This window comes from Phyllobates terribilis, unplaced genomic scaffold (genome assembly GCF_046119375.1).
Source record: "Phyllobates terribilis strain yellow unplaced genomic scaffold, ASM4611937v1 Scaffold_88__1_contigs__length_6355796, whole genome shotgun sequence".
NCBI lineage: Eukaryota > Metazoa > Chordata > Amphibia > Anura > Dendrobatidae > Phyllobates > Phyllobates terribilis.
Genome location: NW_027362848.1, coordinates 5194765 through 5213936, shown reverse-complemented (window position 1 = coordinate 5213936; position 19172 = coordinate 5194765). Strand labels below are relative to the sequence as shown.

General features: G+C 43.7%; 1 protein-coding gene across 1 annotated transcript; it reads left to right on the top strand.

Moving 5' to 3' along the window:
* The first annotated feature begins 778 nt into the window (after positions 1-778).
* On the top strand, positions 779-18997 carry LOC141197821 (uncharacterized). The gene is made up of 6 exons (XM_073662898.1): positions 779-1100; positions 1230-1409; positions 1494-1617; positions 1701-1798; positions 1996-2086; positions 12772-18997. The coding sequence occupies exons 1-6, from the start codon at positions 1008-1010 to the stop codon at positions 13854-13856; spliced, it is 1671 nt and encodes a 556-aa protein (XP_073518999.1). The 5' UTR covers positions 779-1007; the 3' UTR covers positions 13857-18997.
* Positions 18998-19172: the final 175 nt, after the last annotated feature.

Below are 19172 nucleotides of genomic sequence, written 5' to 3'. Positions count from 1 at the left end.
ATTTTATCATTACCCCACGGCTGATTAAAGGAAATCTATCACCCCCTGGGACTTATCTGACCTCTAATATTGGCATACAGGTGATAGAAATGTGACTCTATACATACCTGAATGCCTCATATTACAGGTCTGTTTGCTGTGAAATGGCTTTTTATTCAGTGAAGATTCTGATGCTTGCTGGCCGTGGGGTAGTCGTTGGAATGGATTCCCTTTAATAAATACTCACTTAGCCCCATTCTTCATGCAGATACTAATAAATACAGGACCTATGAGATTTTTACCATATGATAGTTGGATAGTTAGGGGTGTATCATCCATAGCAGCAGCCCACAGGACCACTATGGTGCCCGTGAAAAAAACACAGAATTTGAGCTTGGTTTAAGTTGGTATCTATGCAACACATAAATGCATGTTTACTATGGCCATAAATCAGAAAAAAACTATAAGAAGAAAAAGCCTCAAACTTCTGTTTGTGAATCAGACATGAGATCTAACGTGATAGAAGATTACAGTCCGGAAAGACGGGAAACATTCATATAGACGGCCGGTGGAGATGTAGTCAGTGAAGATATCTGGCTAAATATGTTTCTAGAGCCGTAGTAGAAGATGAAGATGTCGTCCTCATCATGAAGTAGTTATTTCTCATGTCACGTGTAATGAATATCTCCTGCAGTATTGCTAATGCTGATTCTAGTGTCAGTAAATGAGACGAGAATTAGCTTTATGGAAGATGAGTCTATGAGAAACGTGTTCAGCTGCAGACTCCAAGGAAGAAACTGCTTGTTGGCTGTGGCCTAAAATATAAAGGTTTTATTACTAGATGTAGAGAAGAAAACTAAATACTGTAAAATAATATATCTCCTCATAGATTTCCCCTTATTATCTCCAGTAATTGTATTATTACACAGGATTTTTATGATGTTACATAGGCTCATCATCTTCTCATTCAGGTCCCTACAATATCAAATCCTCTCAGTGAAGATTTTCTATTTAAGATAATTTTCCTTATGGACCCATCAAAGATGGATATGGACAGAGATAAGATAGCAGAGAGGATATTACACCTCACCCTAGAGATCCTCTTCCGTCTTACTGGAGAGGTGAGAGATTCTGATGACGTCACAATACATCATTCTTATCTATGGGAATAACAGATGGACAGAACTAGAGAGGTGAGGACTCTGGAAATGTCTGGAGGGAGATTTATTAATGTGTCTTTCCATAACCAGGATTACACAGTAGTGAAGAAGACCTCTAGTGAGCGCTGTCAGGACCCTGTGTCTGAGGGATGGGAAAGACCCCTGCGCCCAACCACAGGGCCTACATCTCAGCCCTTCATACATGAGGACATCAATGACCAGAAGATCGTAGAACTCACCTACGAAATGATTGAGCTGCTGACTGGAGAGGTGACACTGCTGGGAATGCTGGGACATTATACAGTAACGCTATGAAGGGATTCGGGGGGATGACTGTATCATTGTATGTGTCAGGTTCCTATAAGGTGTCAGGATGTCGCTGTCTACTTCTCCATGGAGGAGTGGGAGTATTTAGAAGGACACAAAGATTTGTACAAAGACGTCATGATGGAGGTTCCCCAGCCACTCACATCACCAGGTAATAGACAGGACTAAATACACACGGCCTATAATTATCTGTATGTAAAGAATGAATTCAGTCCCTGTATGTGTTTCTTCCAGATATATCCAGTAAGAGGACGACACCAGACAGATGTCCCTATCCTCTTCTTCCACAGGACTGTAAACAAGAAGACCCCAATGTTCCTCAGGACCATCAGGTAGATGGAGAGAAGGTGTCATGAGATCTCCCCTATGATGTGTAGATGGCTGTGAAGGTCTTGTGCTCAGTCTTGTTTTATCCACCAGTATTGTATGTTTTATACTTGTGTAATGAGAACGGTGGAGATGGCAGGATTAGAGCTGATCATAGATGGGACTTCTCATCTGTTTGTGACTTTTACAATACTTGTTTCAGGGTGAAGATCTGACCCATATTAATACTATAGAGGCATATGTAAGGGGTGATGAGCGGTGTAAGGAGGAGATTCCTACATGTGACTACCCAGGTGAGTAGTAACCACTAAATGCACAGAAGTCACAGATTATTCTCAATCACCGGCTGTGGCTGCTTTATCAGTGGTGTAGTTTGGCCGTATCACAATCGTGTGATTATCATTTTGCCTCTAGACCACAACATTCTCTTCCACCCAAAACTGTTCAAATGATTTTGGCCATTGAACCCTTTTCCATAGAAGTTACAACCTGGATTTTCCACCTCCTCCCTGTGATTAGGAGACTTTGACCGTTACCTGCCCAGATCTGTAAACCACAAAGCCAGAAAATCACTTGAAGAAAATTATTATGATGGGCCGTAAGAGAAAGTGCAGGGTAATGATGCTGTTGGCTTCCTAGATCCCTGATATCTTATTGGATGAATCTACCTTCTCTCCCTTCTGTGCTGCTGAATGTGCTCATATGGTCCCTACAAGACCAGGTCCAGTCTTTCTGGCCAAACTTCACATTTATGATCTACAACATTAAATGTTGAGGGCCAAGTGTAAATTTCTTTTAAAACCAACTAACTTCAAACAGGATTGTGATAAACTAAACAAAAAAAACATTACACCTGTGCCATGATATATCTCTAAGCTAAATTTAAGACAAATAAACAAAAAAGGCAGCCTCACCGTGTCCTATTAGTGTAACTCAGTCCGTTTTGCAATGCTGTGGGTCTCCAACCAATAGCCGTGACTTAAGGCTTCACATAAGAAAATTAGTTATGGTGAGTCCCAAGAATAATTAAAATCCTCAATTTATTGAAAAAAGATTAAAAGATCATACAGGTTGGGGATACATCTAAACGTGTTTCTGGCAAAATTTAAGACACCTCAGCTCTGCAGTATTATAAAAAGTTCTCTTTGAATGTGTAATATTTCTTCTTGAAACTCATCTGACAGAAAATATTGGCCCTTATGATAGTTTAGATTGCCAAGAGTAGTGTTGAGCGAATTTGTTCGGCAAATGTTTGAAAGTTTCAAATACGGCACGAATATGGCACATTCGGATTCAAGATCGCAAAGGCGAGCAAATTTTCTTAAAATCGAAAAAGTTAGATGAATGAGGGGCAACCACGGCGTTTTGTTAGCATAGTGCAAGTGTATGATGGGTGGTGACATGTGCCAGGTGAGTGTGGGGGCTTTGGAGAACTTAGAACAGGTCAGATCAGTGGCGCACTGTTTTTTTTTTTTTTTTCCTGTGGGCGGTAACTTTAACTGAGGAAAGCGCGGCCAGCCAATCATATCGCAGGAATCATCTTCACTGTCCAGACATAAGGGCTTCTACAATTGGCTGCAGAAATCACATGTCCTCTCAATATAAAAAGCGGCCATGTTCCCTTAGCGCCATTATGTCCATGTCACTGCTGGAGACAGACGCAGCTCAGTGTTCTCCTGTGTAATGAGAGATATTAGCTAGATAGATGGGCGCTTGTGTGGTAGTCAGATAGTGTAGATAATTCCTGGCCTGTGTACCTCTGCAACCGCTGGTGCAGCACATTTTTGGTGTTCTTGTGCATGTACTGAGATTCTGACAGAAACAGAGGGCCCATGCCATACAATAGTGCTGTGCACCGCTGGTATAGAGCTCCATGTCTCAGTATACCTTGAATCCTTTTTTGCACTTGCTAATGTGATCAAGCAAGCGCAGCGCACCTTTTCATTTAGTGGGGTTGAAATTGTGCTCTGCACAGTCTGCAGAGCTTCTTATTGCAGAGTACAAAATCTGTTTTTTTCTGTTGCTATTGTGATATTGAAAGCTGTGTGCACTAAAGTTTTTTTTAGTGTCAGATACTATTTTAGTGGAGTTGAACTTCAGTTGGTTTCAGAGTAAAAAAATAAATTTTTCCTCTTGCTACGCCCAGTCCAAAAAATATTTTTTCCTGTGCCAAAAGTCATACAGTGCTATAAGCCAGCTACTACGTCAGTGGCGGTCAAAGTCAGCTGGATGCAGAGCTTATGCAGAGTAACCCAAAAATATTTTTTGCTCTGAGTAAAGTGATACAGCTGGCTAGATCTGAGTTTTAAATATTTAGGAGCATATATTCTATGTCATACTGGCCTCATCCTCATTCAAAAAAATAATTCTTCTGTTCCTAAAGTAATACAGCAGGGGACATCTCAGTTTGAAATTGTTTGGAGAATATCTTGTAGGTTTTATCGGCCTTATGCACACTAACAAATTTCTTTTGTCTGTTAGTAACCTTATGCGGCAGGCCATATCTTACCTTGTCATTTAGTGTCGCTGAAATTCAGGTGGGTGCTGTGTTATTGCACAGGAAAAAACTTATTTTTCTTTAGTTAATTGCGTGCTTCTACCATTGAATCTGATCAACATGAGTGGGAAAAAGAGAGGGCGTGGTGGAAGGGAGAATAGGCTTGGTATTAAAGGTGTACGTGGGGTATGTGGTAATGTTAGTGAAAGCACCACGTCACAACTGCCCAACTGACTGTAGCAAACGACAGATGGACGAGTCTGTAGAACTCTTCACCCATTCTACACCATGGACATAAGAAGTGTACTCCAAACAGTCACAGAGTAAAGAGGAGGAAAGCATCTGCAGCGATGCCCAAAATTTTTTTAGCTTGAATTCGGGGCAGGATGAAGTAGGGTCCGAGCAGATTCCTGACCCTCGTCACCAGACGTTAACCGCAGGGGAGGGAGGTGATCCCGATGAGACTCGGATACCTGAGGCTCATGCGGACTGTACTGTGCTGTCAGGGCAACAAGAGGAGAGGGGTCACTCTGAGGGCGAGGAATGGGATAACACATTGGATGATGACGAGGTTGAAGATCCTACTTGGTGTGAACCCATAGTCACGCAGCCGAGTAGCTCATCTGAGGAGGTGGAGTAGGATGACGAGGAGGTTATATTTCGCCCTACGGCGCAGACATGGAGTGATGCAAGCACGAGGAGCACTGCATCCTTAGCCACAACCGTGGCTGTAGCCAGCAGCTGTCATGGGTCTGCAGCTCGCAGTGGCAGCAAGGGTTGCCTAGTATGGGCCTTTTTGGTCACTGCAAAAGGATGAGCCAACTCACGTTTTTTGCAAACTTTGCGATAAAAAACTCAGTAAATTTGACTGCTACATGCATGAACGTTCACATGCTCAAACAACATTCTTTACCCTGCGAATCTTACTGCGCTGAAATGCGGAACAGCGCACCTCAACAACCATCATCTGCCCCAGCAAACGCATCCGCTGCTTCTTCCTCCTTCTCTGTTACCTTGCCAAGTATTGTCACGCAGGTCTCCCATCGCAGAAACTCTGGTTCTTTACCCGCTTCAGTCAGGCTGAGTGACAGCCCTTCAGCTGTAATGGAAGCGGACACACCTGCTGTGTTCGTTTCAACGAACACACCGCATGTTTCTAAATCCACCGTAACATCTGCACCTCACTCACACTCCACCAGTTTTTCTGGTTCACCATACTCCGCTCTCTCAGCACCTTAACCAGCCCTCGGTCCCGCAGTTGTGGTCACGTAAAAGATTGTTTCATTCTACGCATGACAAAGCTAAGAGGTTGAACACCACCATCTCCAATCTGTTGACCACGTAAATGCTGCCTTTCCGCCTGGTAGATACAGACGGTTTCCGAAAAATGATGGCCGTCGCAGTCCCCCAGTACCAGTTGCCCATTTGCCATTACTTCTCTAAGAAAGCTGTGCCTGCGCTATACCAGCATGTCGCAGACAACATCACCCGTTCCTTGTCTAAATCTATGTGTGCCAGGGTGCATTTCACCTCAGACACCTGGATGAGTAAGCAAGGCCAAGGGCTTTACATCTCGCTGACTAGGCACTGGGTGACTCTGGTGGCTGTGGGGGCAGGCGGGGAAGGAGCTGCTCCACAAATCTTGGAATCCCCAAGGCTTGCAGGAGAAACCTCTGTATTTCCCACTTCCTCCACTGCTTTTGCATCCTCCACCTCCTCTAGGGCCTCCACCTGCGCACTCAACCTCTGCCTTAACAAGACACCGCGTTCCAAGGTGCGGAGCGAATACACACCACCTCCGTACTGCGCAGTCAGGGCTCTCCATAATCAGGCAGCCTTCAAATTAATATGCTTTGGAGATCTCAATCATACAGGTGAAGAGTTGTGGGCAGCTCTCCAGGCTCAGTTTGAGCAATGGCTGTCTCCGCTGAACCTAGAACCAGGGAAGGCCGTGTGCGATAACGGTGCGAACCTGTTATTGGCCCTAGGCCTAGGCAAGATCGCACACGTGTCTTGCATGGCTCACGTCCTCAACCTGGTGGTACAGCGATTTCTCCGCCACTATCCTGGCCTGGATGAGCTGCTTCACAAAGTATGGAAGCTGTGTGCTCACTTCCGACGTTCGCACCCCTCATGTCATCGACTTGCATCGATACAGAGGTCTTTGTCCGTGCCAGTTAACAGGTTGATCTTCGATGGCCGACGCGGTGGAATTCCACTCTGCACATGTTGCAGCAACTGTGCCAGCAGCAACGAGCTCTGGCGCAGTATGTCATGACGTATAGCTTGGGGCAACACAGTACGGACTTGGAGCATATCACGTTTGTGGAGTGGGAACAGATTAGGGACCTCTGCACATTCTGCACGGTTTTGAAATGGCTACTAAACTGGTTAGCACTGACGATGCCATCATCAACATCACTATTCCGGACATATACATGATGGAGCAAACTTTGAATAACCTGCAGCAGGAGGTGCTGGCCCCAGAACAAGAGGAGGATGCGGAAGGGATACCAATGTCTCAAATTTCCAGACTGTCGTCACACAGGCTTATGCCAAGTGACGCTGGATTACAGCGATCGAGGGGGTTTGGTGATACCAGGCAAACTGTTAGTGAAGGTGCAAGAGCCGAAGAACTAATGGAGGAGGAAGAGGTGATGGGCGAGCAACTGTCAGAGGATGAAGAGGATAATCATCCCCTCTTGTTTGAACGTGGTTGGCTGGAGGGGACTTAGGAAACAAGCATCAGTGTTACGCAGCCCACAATACAGCCTGGCTTTGGACCTCCTGGAAGAGCCCGACATATAAGTGCCTTCTTGATGCACTATCTGCAACATGATCCCTGTATAGCTAGGATTCGAAATAATGCTGACTACTGGGTTGCCACTCTGTTATAACGTGGATCTGAGTCAATTTTGCCAGATGCTTCCCGCCCTGAAAAGGGACCCGCTTATGTTGGAGTATCGAAACAAGCTTTTAAGCAACCTTTAATAGAGGTTTTCCCCAAGATAACAGTGAGGCACACAGTGTGCGTCGCAGCTGTAGTCTTTCAACCTCCGGCACGTCAGCTTGTCAACGCCAAAACATTAGCAACAGCAGCAGAGTAAGTGGCAGAAGCAATTTCTGGGAGTCCTTTCACACATTTTTTGCACAAGCTCGTGATGACATTGATGCCACTTCGGTGATGTTAGGCCCTCATTTAGGGCAATGTGAACACTCCTGGTTAGGTCTCCATCTCCTGGGTTGGCTGTACTGGAAGAGGTGTGGGTTTTATTTACACTATTTCTACTGTAGTGAAATTGATTAGACGTTGCTAGTGTCTGCCACAAATTTTTTTGAAATATGGAGAATCATGATTGGGTCTCCATCTATTGGGTTGGCTGTAGAGGAACTAGTTTTGGCCTCCTTTGCAATACTTATACTCTAGTGAAATTGATGCCACTTCGGTGGTGTTAGGCCCTCATTTAGGGCAATGTGAACACTCCTGGTTAAGTCTCCATCTCTTGGGTTGTTTGTACTGGATGAGATGTGGGCCGCTAATTTTTGGAAATATGGGGAATCCTGAATGGTTCTCCATCCATTGGGTTGACTGTAGTGGAAGAGGTTTTGGTCTCCATGCATTTCTATAGTTATGGAGTGAATGTAGTGAAATTGAGCATTTGGTGCAGATATTGTTCTCCCCAAACGGGTACGCAAACATAATAAACTCAAAATAGATTTTCAAAAAGCAACCATCAGCCGCCCCATCAAACACCTCTGCTGCTTCTTCCTCCTCCTCTGTTACCGTGCCAAGTTGTCACGCAGGTGTCCGACAGAACCAGCTGTATACCCACTGCAGTTAGGCTGAGTGACAGCCTGTCAGCTGTAAGTGAAGCGGACATGCCTGCTGTGTTTGTTTCTCTGAGCACACCACACGTTTCTTAATCCACCGTAACATATCCACATGCACCTCACTCACGGTCTATCGGTTTGTCCGTTTCACCATACTCTGCCCTTTCTCAGTACTGCAGCCAGCCCTCAATCCCGCTGTTGTAGTCACGTAAAAGACTGTTTCATCCCACACACGACAAAGCTAAGAGGTTGAACTCCACATTCTCCAATCTGTTGGCCACGGAAAGGGTGATCTTAGGCCCTATGTTTTTAAATGTAAACACTTCCGATTGAATCTGCATCTCTTGCGTTGGCTGTAGTGGGACAGGTATGGGTCTGCGTTAAACTACTTGTAGTCTGATGACATTGGTGCCACTTCGGTGGTGTTAGGCCCTCATTTAAGGCAATGTGAACACTCCTGCTTAGGTCCCCATCTTCTGGGTTGGCTGTACTGGAAGAGGTGTGGGTCTTATTTACACTATTTCTACTGTAGTGAAATTGATGCCACTTTGCTGACGTCTGCCACTAATTTTTTTAAATGTGGGGAATCCTAATTGGGTCTCCATCTATTGGGATGGCTGTAGTGGAACCTTCCTGTTCTGCAGTCTAAGTTGTGTAAGGTTGTGTACCAGTCCTTGCTGCACTCCTGATACAGACTCTGCCTGCTGCACTCCTGATACAGACTCTGCCTGCTGCACTCCTGATACAGACTCTGCCTGCTGCTCTCCTGATACAGACTCTGCCTGCTGCACTCCCGCTACAGACTCTGCCTGCTGCACTCCCGATACAGACTCTGCCTGCTGCACTCCCGATACAGACTCTGCCTGCTGCACTCCCGATACAGACTCTGCCTGCAGCACTCCCGATACAGACTCTGCCTGCAGCACTCCCGATACAGACTCTGCCTGCAGCACTCCCGATACAGACTCTGCCTGCAGCACTCCCGATACAGACTCTGCCTGCAGCACTCCCGATACAGACTCTGCCTGCAGCACTCCCGATACAGACTCTGCCTGCTGCACTCCCGATACAGACTCTGCCTGCTGCACTCCCGATACAGACTCTGCCTGCTGCACTCCCGATACAGACTCTGCCTGCTGCACACCCGATACAGACTCTGCCTGCTGCACTCCCAATACAGACTCTGCCTGCTGCACTCCCGATACAGACTCTGCCTGCTGCACTCCCGATACAGACTCTGCCTGCAGCACTCCCGATACAGACTCTGCCTGCTGCACTCCCGATACAGACTCTGCCTGCTGCACTCCAGATGCAGACTCTGCCTGCTGCACTCCCGATACAGACTCTGCCTGCTGCACTCCAGATGCAGACTCTGCCTGCTGCACTCCCGATACAGACTCTGCCTGCTGCACTCCCGCTACAGACTCTGCCTGCTGCACTCCCGCTACAGACTCTGCCTGCTGCACTCCCGCTACAGACTCTGCCTGCTGCACTCCCGCTACAGACTCTGCCTGCTGCACTCCCGCTACAGACTCTGCCTGCTGCACTCCCGCTACAGACTCTGCCTGCTGCACTCCCGCTACAGACTCTGCCTGCTGCACTCCCGCTACAGACTCTGCCTGCTGCACTCCCGCTACAGACTCTGCCTGCTGCTCTCCCGCTACAGACTCTGCCTGCTGCACTCCCGCTACAGACTCTGCCTGCTGCACTCCCGCTACAGACTCTGCCTGCTGCACTCCCGATACTGACTCTGCCTGCTGCACTCCCGATACTGACTCTGCCTGCTGCACTTTGATACGGACTCTGCCTGCACCGCCATCTAGTCTGTTCTACTGGGTCCAGCTGCTGAGCGTCCGTTGGTCTGTCCTGGAGTGGCACCTGGTGTTCACCGGGAGCCAAGTCTAACCTCACCATCAGAGGCTCTAGTGAACAGTCCGGTGCTCGCTTAGTCACGCCCCTCCAGGCTCTCCGGGGTCCCTGGCACAGTGGATCCACAAACCATGTCCGTGACTGTGCGCCCTCGCAGGCATGGTCCTCTCTCCTGTTGTACCAGTCGGTGACCCCTTTTGACATGTAAAGCGCAACTGAATAAATTTCGCTGCCACAGTAATAATAATTACAGTACTTGTACTCTGGGTCAATTGATGGCACTTCCCTAATTTGATGTGTTTTGGCAGCTTTTGGTCCCGTTTCTAGGCGTTCCCTATGCATTTTTTTGGTCCCCCCATTGACTCCTATGGGATTCGGAAATGTTTGACGAATATTCGACTAATAAATTCTGCGAATATCAATTTGTTCTGCTAACTTTTCAGAACCGAACATTGAAATGTTCGCTCATGCCTAGCCAAGAGCCACCGAGCACCATACTCCCATTACCAGAGAGGTTTCACCACTAGTTACTCACTACTTACTGATGGAGACTGTTGAGATTGATCATTTCAGTAGATGTTATTGTCTATACTCATAGTTTTGACTATAGTAGTTAGTGCCCAAAATACTCTGATTTAACCTCCTCCTGCAGCCAGTTTTGTGTTCCTATCTGGGCCCATTTTTCAAATCTGACGCGTGTCACTTTATATGGTGATAACTTTGAGATTCTTCACAAAGGATAATAGGAAACAAATGGACCTTACAAATTATATTCCAACTTCTCTTGAATCCGACAATACCCGATATACGGTTGTACACTACTGTGTGGGCACATGGCAGGTTAAGAAGGGAAGGAGCGACATTTAGCTATTTGAATGCAGATTTTGCTGGGATAGTTTGCAGACACAATGTATTGGGGACACTGTTCACTGTCACCTGGCAGCTCAACATATGGCTACCACAAACAGGCTTGGCGCTATCTACTCCATTTTCCAGATCCCAGGGTTTGCCTTGCTCATCACCCTTTAACTCCTCTACATGTATTTGGACTTAGACAGAGACCCCTAGGCTTGGGCCACAGTGTTACCTAATGTTCTGTGGTGTGAGATGGCAAGAAGAATAGTCAGATAGCCGGGTCAGAACATGGAGGTCAGAGAAAATACAAAATCACACAAAAGTAGTCAGAAAACGGGCCGAGGTCACAACAGGAAACAAATACACAAGCAGGGAGCTGAGCACAGAGGACTGAACCAGAGGAGGACAAGGCTGTATCTGGCAGCTTCCAGCAATATGCTTCCAGCTTTAGTAGGGTGCGGTGCTTTCCAAATGGCTGAAGCAGGGAGCAGATTACTCCAGCTGGACAGCACACACACCCATACTGCCAGACTCGATGGTACTACAGGTCCCAAGCACCCTAATCTTAGTGGCTGGACAGAGCCTGCGCCGTCCAGAGCTTCTGGTTCTGACGTCTCCTCCATCACCAGCGCCACCTGCAGGATGAATAAGGCGGCTTCTGGTGAGAGAAGCAGACGTCGCAGGAGCAGATCCCAGAGGAGATGGGACCCACCATTTGCAGAAGCCCTAATGTGACCAAATTGCAGAAAACCAGAGCTGTAGAAATCCCCATAAAGTGACTCCATTTTGGAAATTATAACCCTCAGTGAATTAATCTATAGGAGTAGTGACTATTTTGACTCCACAGGCACTTTCCGGAAATTAGCACGCGGTGGATGATGGAAAATTACAAATATATAATTTCATTACCCAACACATAGTGCCCAGATTGTGCTCCAGGAGACACACACCATCAATTAAGTGGGTTCTTCTCACTATAGTAATGCCAAATACATGGATGCTATGTGGTTTGGGCGCACTGCAAGGCTCAGAAGTGAGGGGGGGATCTGACTTTGGGAGAGCGGATATTGCTGGATTGGTTTATGGAAACCATGTTGCTTTTCAAAAGCCTTTGAGAATCTAATAATGTGGAAACCTCTGTTTTTCCACTGACAGATGATGGACCTGAGTGGGGACTTGTTTTTTTGTGAGATGAGTAGAAGTTTTTATTGATATTATTTTTGCCTACATAACATTATTTGGTGGCTTTTTATTCCATATTTGGGAGACAGAATTAACAAACAATTGAACACCACGCTCTACTGCTCCATCCTATGAGGTTTTCTATTAGAATGTGAACTGTTATTGTCTTGGTGAATAATGACGGCTAACATAGGGCAAAATGTAAAAAAAATCACAGAAAAAGATACAGCCTTACCAACACCAAATCATATAACAAATGCAGTAGCAGGATGCCACAGACCCCCATGATAAAGGTGGGGGCAGCGCAGGTGCAAAATACTGATGGAGCAACCACTCACAAACCTACCAATTCATGGAGGGGGTGGCTGCCTAGTATTAAAGATGCACACAGATGAAGCTTGAATAGGACGCCAGTCACACAGGTAGGTTTGATGCACAGTGTCTGGCTTACAGCCTATTGATGATGCCAATACTATTAGATCAGGAAGGCTGCCCAGCACTATATAAGTGCACCCCACATGGACAGACACCCCAGTATACCCAACCAACACTAAAATGCTAATGCATTTGTTATCTGATTTGGTGTTGGTAAGGCAGATTTTTTTTCTGTGATATGTTTTCTTGGTAAATAATGATACTTTTATATAAAGTACATTTTTGCAGAGAGTTTAAGTAGAAATATTCAACAATATAAATTTTAAGGATATGTTATTCATAAATAATAATTGGTTTTATTCTTGGCAGATGACTGTACCAGGAGATCAGAGGGACAGCTGACATCTTCAATTTTTAAATCAGATGATCTTGAGATCACACAGGATACAATTGAAGTGAATGCCATTACTCCAGATATACCATCATCCCTTCACAGCAAAGATCTGTCATCTGATCCTTTGAAACAGGTCCTGTCTTCTGATTCATTGCTGATTACCAAGGAAAATCAAAGTCACAAAATAAGCATTAAAAAACAAATTGCTCCTAAAGCAAAGAAGCCATTTTCACTTTCAGAATATGGAAATAGTTTTTCCCTCGAAAAGTCTTTTCTTAAACATCAAAGCACTCACACAGCAGAGAATAGATTTTTTTGTTTCAAGTGTGGGAAATTGTTTAACCAGAAATCAGATCTTTTTAATCACCAGCGAAGTCACACAGGAGAGAAGCCATTTTCTTGTTCAGAAAGTGGAAATTGTTTTACAGAGAAATCAAGTTTAATCAAATATCAGAGAACTCACACAGGGGAGAAGCCTTATTCATGTTCAGAATGTGGGCAGTGTTTTAACGATAAATCAAATTTTGTTAAGCACCAAAGAACTCACACAGGGGAGAAGCCTTTTTCCTGTTCAGAATGTGGAAAATGTTTTAGCCGGAAATCATATTTGGTTGAGCATAACAGTACTCACACAGGGGAGAAGCCTTTTTCCTGTTCAGAATGTGGAAAATGTTTTAGCCGGAAATCAAATTTGGTTGAGCATAACAGTACTCACACAGGGGAGAAGCCTTTTTCCTGTTCAGAAGGTGGAAAATGTTTTAGCCGGAAATCAGATTTGGTTAATCACCAGAGAACTCACACAGGGGAGAAGCCTTTTTCCTGTTCAGAATGTGGGAAATGTTTTAGATTGAAATCAAGTTTTATCAAACATCAGAGATATCACACAGGGGAGAAGCCTTTTTCATGTTCAGAATGTGGGAAATGTTTTACAGCGAAATCATGTTGTATCAGACATCAGAGAACTCACACAGGGGAGAAGCCTTTTTCCTGTTCAGAATGTGGAAAATGTTTTAGCCGGAAATCAGATTTGGTTGAGCACCAGAGAACTCACACAGGGTAAAAGCCTTTTTGCTGTTCAGAATGTGGGAAATGTTTTAGCCGGAAATCAGATTTGGTTATACACCAGAGAAATCACACAGGGGAGAAGCCTTTTTCCTGTTCAGAATGTGGGAAATGTTTTGTGAAGAAATCATCACTTCTTAGTCACCAAAGTACTCACACAGACGAGAATCCATTTTCATGTTCTTAATGTGGGAAATGTTTTGCACGGAAATCAACTCTTAACAAACTTCAGAGAAGTCACACAGGGGAGAAGCCTTTTTCATTTTTAACCGAAAATTGTATCTTCATAAAGGGGTTGTCCACTACTAGGACAACTCCTTCTCATTCCTCATGTTTGGCCTTGTTAAAATAAAAACACTCATACGCACTTCCTGTTCTGGTGCCGTTCCATTGGTGTCACAACTCGCGTTTCCGTAAGGATGTTACATCACACAAGATTGTTACATCACACAATCCTGCTGCCAATCAACGCCACCTTCAGACGTATTGTACATCAACAGGAAGGACATGGCCTGGACATAGCACCAAGAGAACACACACACTGAAAGCACTCTCTTCATACCGTGCTACTGGGTGAATTATAAGCAATTTACAGCCTCAAACATGACTTTCGATATGGGAAAGAAATAAGAAATCAGAGGTTAATCTGAGGTCCTCCACCTCCGTCAGCATGTCTGGTATGCAGCGTTTCTTATGGAAGGTCTTATCTTCCTGCTCCGGAGCTATTACTGCCTCACTTCAACGTGGTAAAAGAAGCAGTCTTAACCCTCATGATGCCAGACAGCTCCAGGCTGTAAGTCCTGCACTAACTTCTTTCTTAATGTAGGCCTCACAAGAAAACAGCTCCACAAATCTCCCTGTACTCTCACCAAAGTCCACATACTGAGCAGTGCTTGCTTCACAGGGACATTTACCTCCCAGCCACAGGTTATTCTGATATGGGGAACAACATAACTTATTTGTATATCAGATTGTGTCTATCCCTACTAAAGAAGATATGGAGCAATATATTCAGAGGCTGGAGACCACATACAATACTGAAATACGTCCCCTCACTTCTATCCTGTCACAGCTTACTGACAAGGTACAGAGATTAGAGGATGACGACGTTCAAGTTAGAGGCCATCATAATGCTCAGAAACTAACACTGGATCTTCACAGCCAGTAAATGAACCATCTGTTTAATATGGTTGATGATCAAGAAAATGGCAATAATATCTGGATAAGGGGTATACCTGAAAGCATCAATGCACAAGTGATTATGCCAACACTGCGATCATTATTCACTAATATCCTTGGTGATCCTATTGATAAGGAGGTGGAGATTTAAAAGGCGCACCGTACAATAGGCAATCATGGCCCAGATCCTGAGTGTCCAAGGGACATTATCTGTCGCATATTTTTTTCAATGTAAAAGAGGCCATTGTGAGGAAAGCAGAGGAGTTGGGTCCTGGTGATTTCAATGGAAAACGCATATAGTTGCTCACATATCTATCCTGAATGACACTTGCTAAAAGAAGGGTATTGCAACCACTACTTAATGCCATCCGGGAAAATGGCCTGATGTACTCCTGGGGGTACCCATTCCAGCTGTATATTTTCAAAGATCCAAGCAACATGAGACCTGTTTGTGATGCCCTGGACATTCCATATATCTGACTGGCCACCTGCTCCACCATTGCCACAGAGAGTTCCAGCACGTCACAGAAGGCGTTCAATGGATCAGGAACTTGATGGTGATGCAGCCAGATGGGAAAGGAACCTGCCAATCATATGAGCTCCTGAAATGAATCTTGCCTTCCCTGATGAGAGACAGTTTGCAGATGCTTACTTATTTCTTTAAGCATATAATTAGATATATCTAAATAGAGCGTTAGGTGCCACTCTTCCACTATATAGAATGTCTAAGTTCATATAAGATCTTAGACCACCATATAAGTTGAGTTCACATGATACTACTGTAATATCAGGCTGTATTACATTACTTGTTTTATATTCCATGGTTCCCCCTAATAGGAATCCTAGAACTGAAAGTTTGACTTGCGCCTGTAAAGACAACCCCCAGTTAGGGACTTGCATTGGGATCTGCTTGTTTCGCAATTTCCTACTGTTTTGATATATTCATAATCTATACTTCTTAGACACTGAGAGGTAGACGTTACTATCTACCGTCTATACTTCCTCTTTTCTTTTAATCTTTCTCTCTTCCATTCCTCCTTTTTTTCATATAATTTGGCACAACTCAAAACTTGTTCATTGAATGTCAGAGGACTTAATGTTCCTGAGAAAGGAGCTCAAGTGTTTTATCGTAGGTATAAACAGCACGTACATTTTCTCTTTCTTCAGGAGTCACACTTTAGAGGCGATCATATACTGTACCTCAGTTTACTAATAGATAGCATTTTTCTGGGATGCCAAGATGATTAATGTTTTGAAGTCTAGGGTGCTGAGTATAGGCCGCCACAGATCACTGCTGCATACTATTGTAGAAACACTGTCTGACGCGAAGAGGAGGTATGTGTTTGTTAAGATCTCCGTCTACTCCAAAATTTTGACTTTGGAAAACTTCTATCTCCCTAATTGTGACCAAATTAAGACATGCCGTCATTACTTAAACAAACTAAAATATTTTGCGGAGGACCTTATCATCATTGGAGGTGACTTTAATTTTGTCTTGGATCCTTCTTTAGATGCGTCCCTGGGCTGGTGTCACCAATCTAAAAAACAAACAAAAGCTTTGCTAAACGTGCTCCGGTCTCAACCAGTCGATATATGGAGAATACTACATCCAGACGTAAAGGATACCTATTATTCTCCTTTACACAATATGCATAGCCATATAGTCCTTTTCTTAATTAGCCGTCACTTGCCTACATGGCAACCTACCTGTCAGGTAGGAACTGCTGTATGGTCAGATCATGCTCCTGTATATTGTAATCTGACTATACCAGACTCCACCAAGGCTTCAGATGTTGGAACCTAAATGATAATCTGCTGAAAGACTCACTCTGTGTCTCAGACCTTCTTGAGACTATAGACTCTTTCAAATATATGAGCATGATGAAACTGCCTTACCATTTAAATGGGAAGCACTCACATGCGTCCTCAGAGGGATAATAATAAAACATGGATAAATGCTAAAAAAAGGAGAGAACAGCTAAAGTCTCCCATTTGCTTGAGCAGATTGATCTACTTGACAAACAACATAAATGATCTGCTTCCTTCCAGGTATATATAGACCTGCTTAACGCTAGAAGGGAGCTAAGTAGTTTCATGGATGGGGTACTTGCAAATATTGTGTAATTTCAGGGCACCTACTTATGGAAGGAACCAAGTGGAAGCTTCCATTCTCGGTACTAGATATGGGGCCTCCTCGAGAAAATTACTTAAAATGTCGTACACTAAAGTTAATATATAAGGCGTGGGATAGGGGTAAAAATATTCTGGGAATTGGAAAGTACACAAATTATACTCCTTTATGGCACAACTATAACTTACCAGAGCTACATAAACTAAAAAATGTTAGTGAGTGGAAGGATAGTGGGTATATGTTTGGTGTCACAACTCTTGAGGGATGGATTATTCAAGATGTTTGAACAAATAAAGGCAGATTTTAACCTTCCGCATAGGGTGTTTTATCAATATCTGCAAATACATCTTGCATATAGTACACAACTAAAATAAACGCCATACTGATTGACATCACCCAATAGATACCATTACTACATCGTTGGATACAAAAGGTCTAATATCCCTTATTTATAGGCAGTTTCTGGCCCTACATTTGGATAAATATTGATTTGATAGTTAAGACAAAATGGGAGGGGGATGAGGGTCCCTTATCTGAGGAGCAATGGGGGAGATACTGGATTTGACACTGAAACTTTCATTGTCAGAGTCACAAAGATTGTCCCGAATTCTTCTCATTCATAGGGTATATAGATCCCCAAGTATTTTATTTAAAATTGAAATACAAATGGATGACACATGTCCTAGATGTGGTCAAAAGGACGCCCACCTGATGCATATGACGTGGGAATGTGTAAATATTGGCGACTAATGGAACGTGGTGATCCCTCTTGTACTATCTGTATTTGGGATACAACTTCAGTTGGAACCTAAAATCTGTATCCTAGGACTCCTGGGAGAGGACGTAGATCCAGACTCCCATATGGCAATAGATAGCTCAGGAATATTATTCCAAGCCAGAAAGTTGTTGGCACTACATTGGATAGACAATTCTCCCCCAACGATAACAGAACTAAAACCCAGGATAAATAACACTCTATGCTTGGAAAGTGGATTTTATATTAAAGGAACGCTCACAAGAAATCCATACACATATAGGAACAATGGTTAATTACCCCAGGTATTGCTTCAGAAATGCTATACTGGACCATTTGTACATATCCCTGCAGTAAACCAGGAATTTATATCCTGATACCTAAGGTGTCAGCAAATAATAATTGTCTCAGTCCACACAATTGTCCCTTCTTAGATATATTCTTTTTCTTTTGATGTCCCAATAGGGAAAAAAAAGCCGTCAGGAAGTATTCAGATATTTATGTGCAAATGTAAAATTACTATTCCAAAACCTTGTACTATAGAGTAATATTGGGTTTTATATCATTGTAAACCAGTTGTTGTATTCTTTACTGGTTTTTCTTTCTTTTTATTTTTGTCACAAAGTTTGTATGACAAACACAAAATGCTGGTCTTTCTTTTGTTAAATAAAAATGATCTGATTGAAAAAAAAGAAAGGAGCGAAGGTCTTTACTAGATCAAACGTATACAAAATATCAAGATCGCATGTGAAGGTACTCGTATGAATTCACAGATAAATGTGGTCTCTCATTGACAAGGAAGTTACATCCACGGATGCAAAGGACATACGGCTCCGGCAAAAATTAAGAGACCACTGAACAGTTTTCTATTGGAAAGCATGGAAAGACTGGTGGAAAGCATGGCAAGAGGAATGAAAGCTGTGATTAAAAATCATGGTTAGTCCACCAAATATTGATTTCACATTTAAAACATGAGTAATTTGAGGTCTGAAAGCACTTTCTTTTTTAGTATTTTGACGCTCTATCATTTGCTGCAAATAAATTCAACATTTTTCGCTTTCAATTTCGGAGACATGTCAGTAGTTTATAGACTAAAACAACGATGTATATTTTACTCTATAATATACCTATAAAGAGAAAAATCAGAGAAACTGAAAATTTTGCAGTGGTCTCTTAATTTTTGCCAGAGATGTATGTATCCAAAACAAAAGGAGCACGACTGCTATAAATTCATAACCCCACTGACATAG

What these genes read in the sequence shown, in the direction of transcription:
- LOC141197821 (XM_073662898.1), top strand. Translation starts at nt 1,008, where the DNA reads ATGGACCCATCAAAGATGGATATGGACAGAGATAAGATAGCAGAGAGG. An exon ending in CCAGCCACTCACATCACCAG is followed by an intron (nt 1,618 to 1,700) that starts GTAATAGACAGG and finishes TGTTTCTTCCAG; the next exon opens with ATATATCCAGTAAGAGGACG. An exon ending in TCCTACATGTGACTACCCAG is followed by an intron (nt 2,087 to 12,771) that starts GTGAGTAGTAAC and finishes TATTCTTGGCAG; the next exon opens with ATGACTGTACCAGGAGATCA.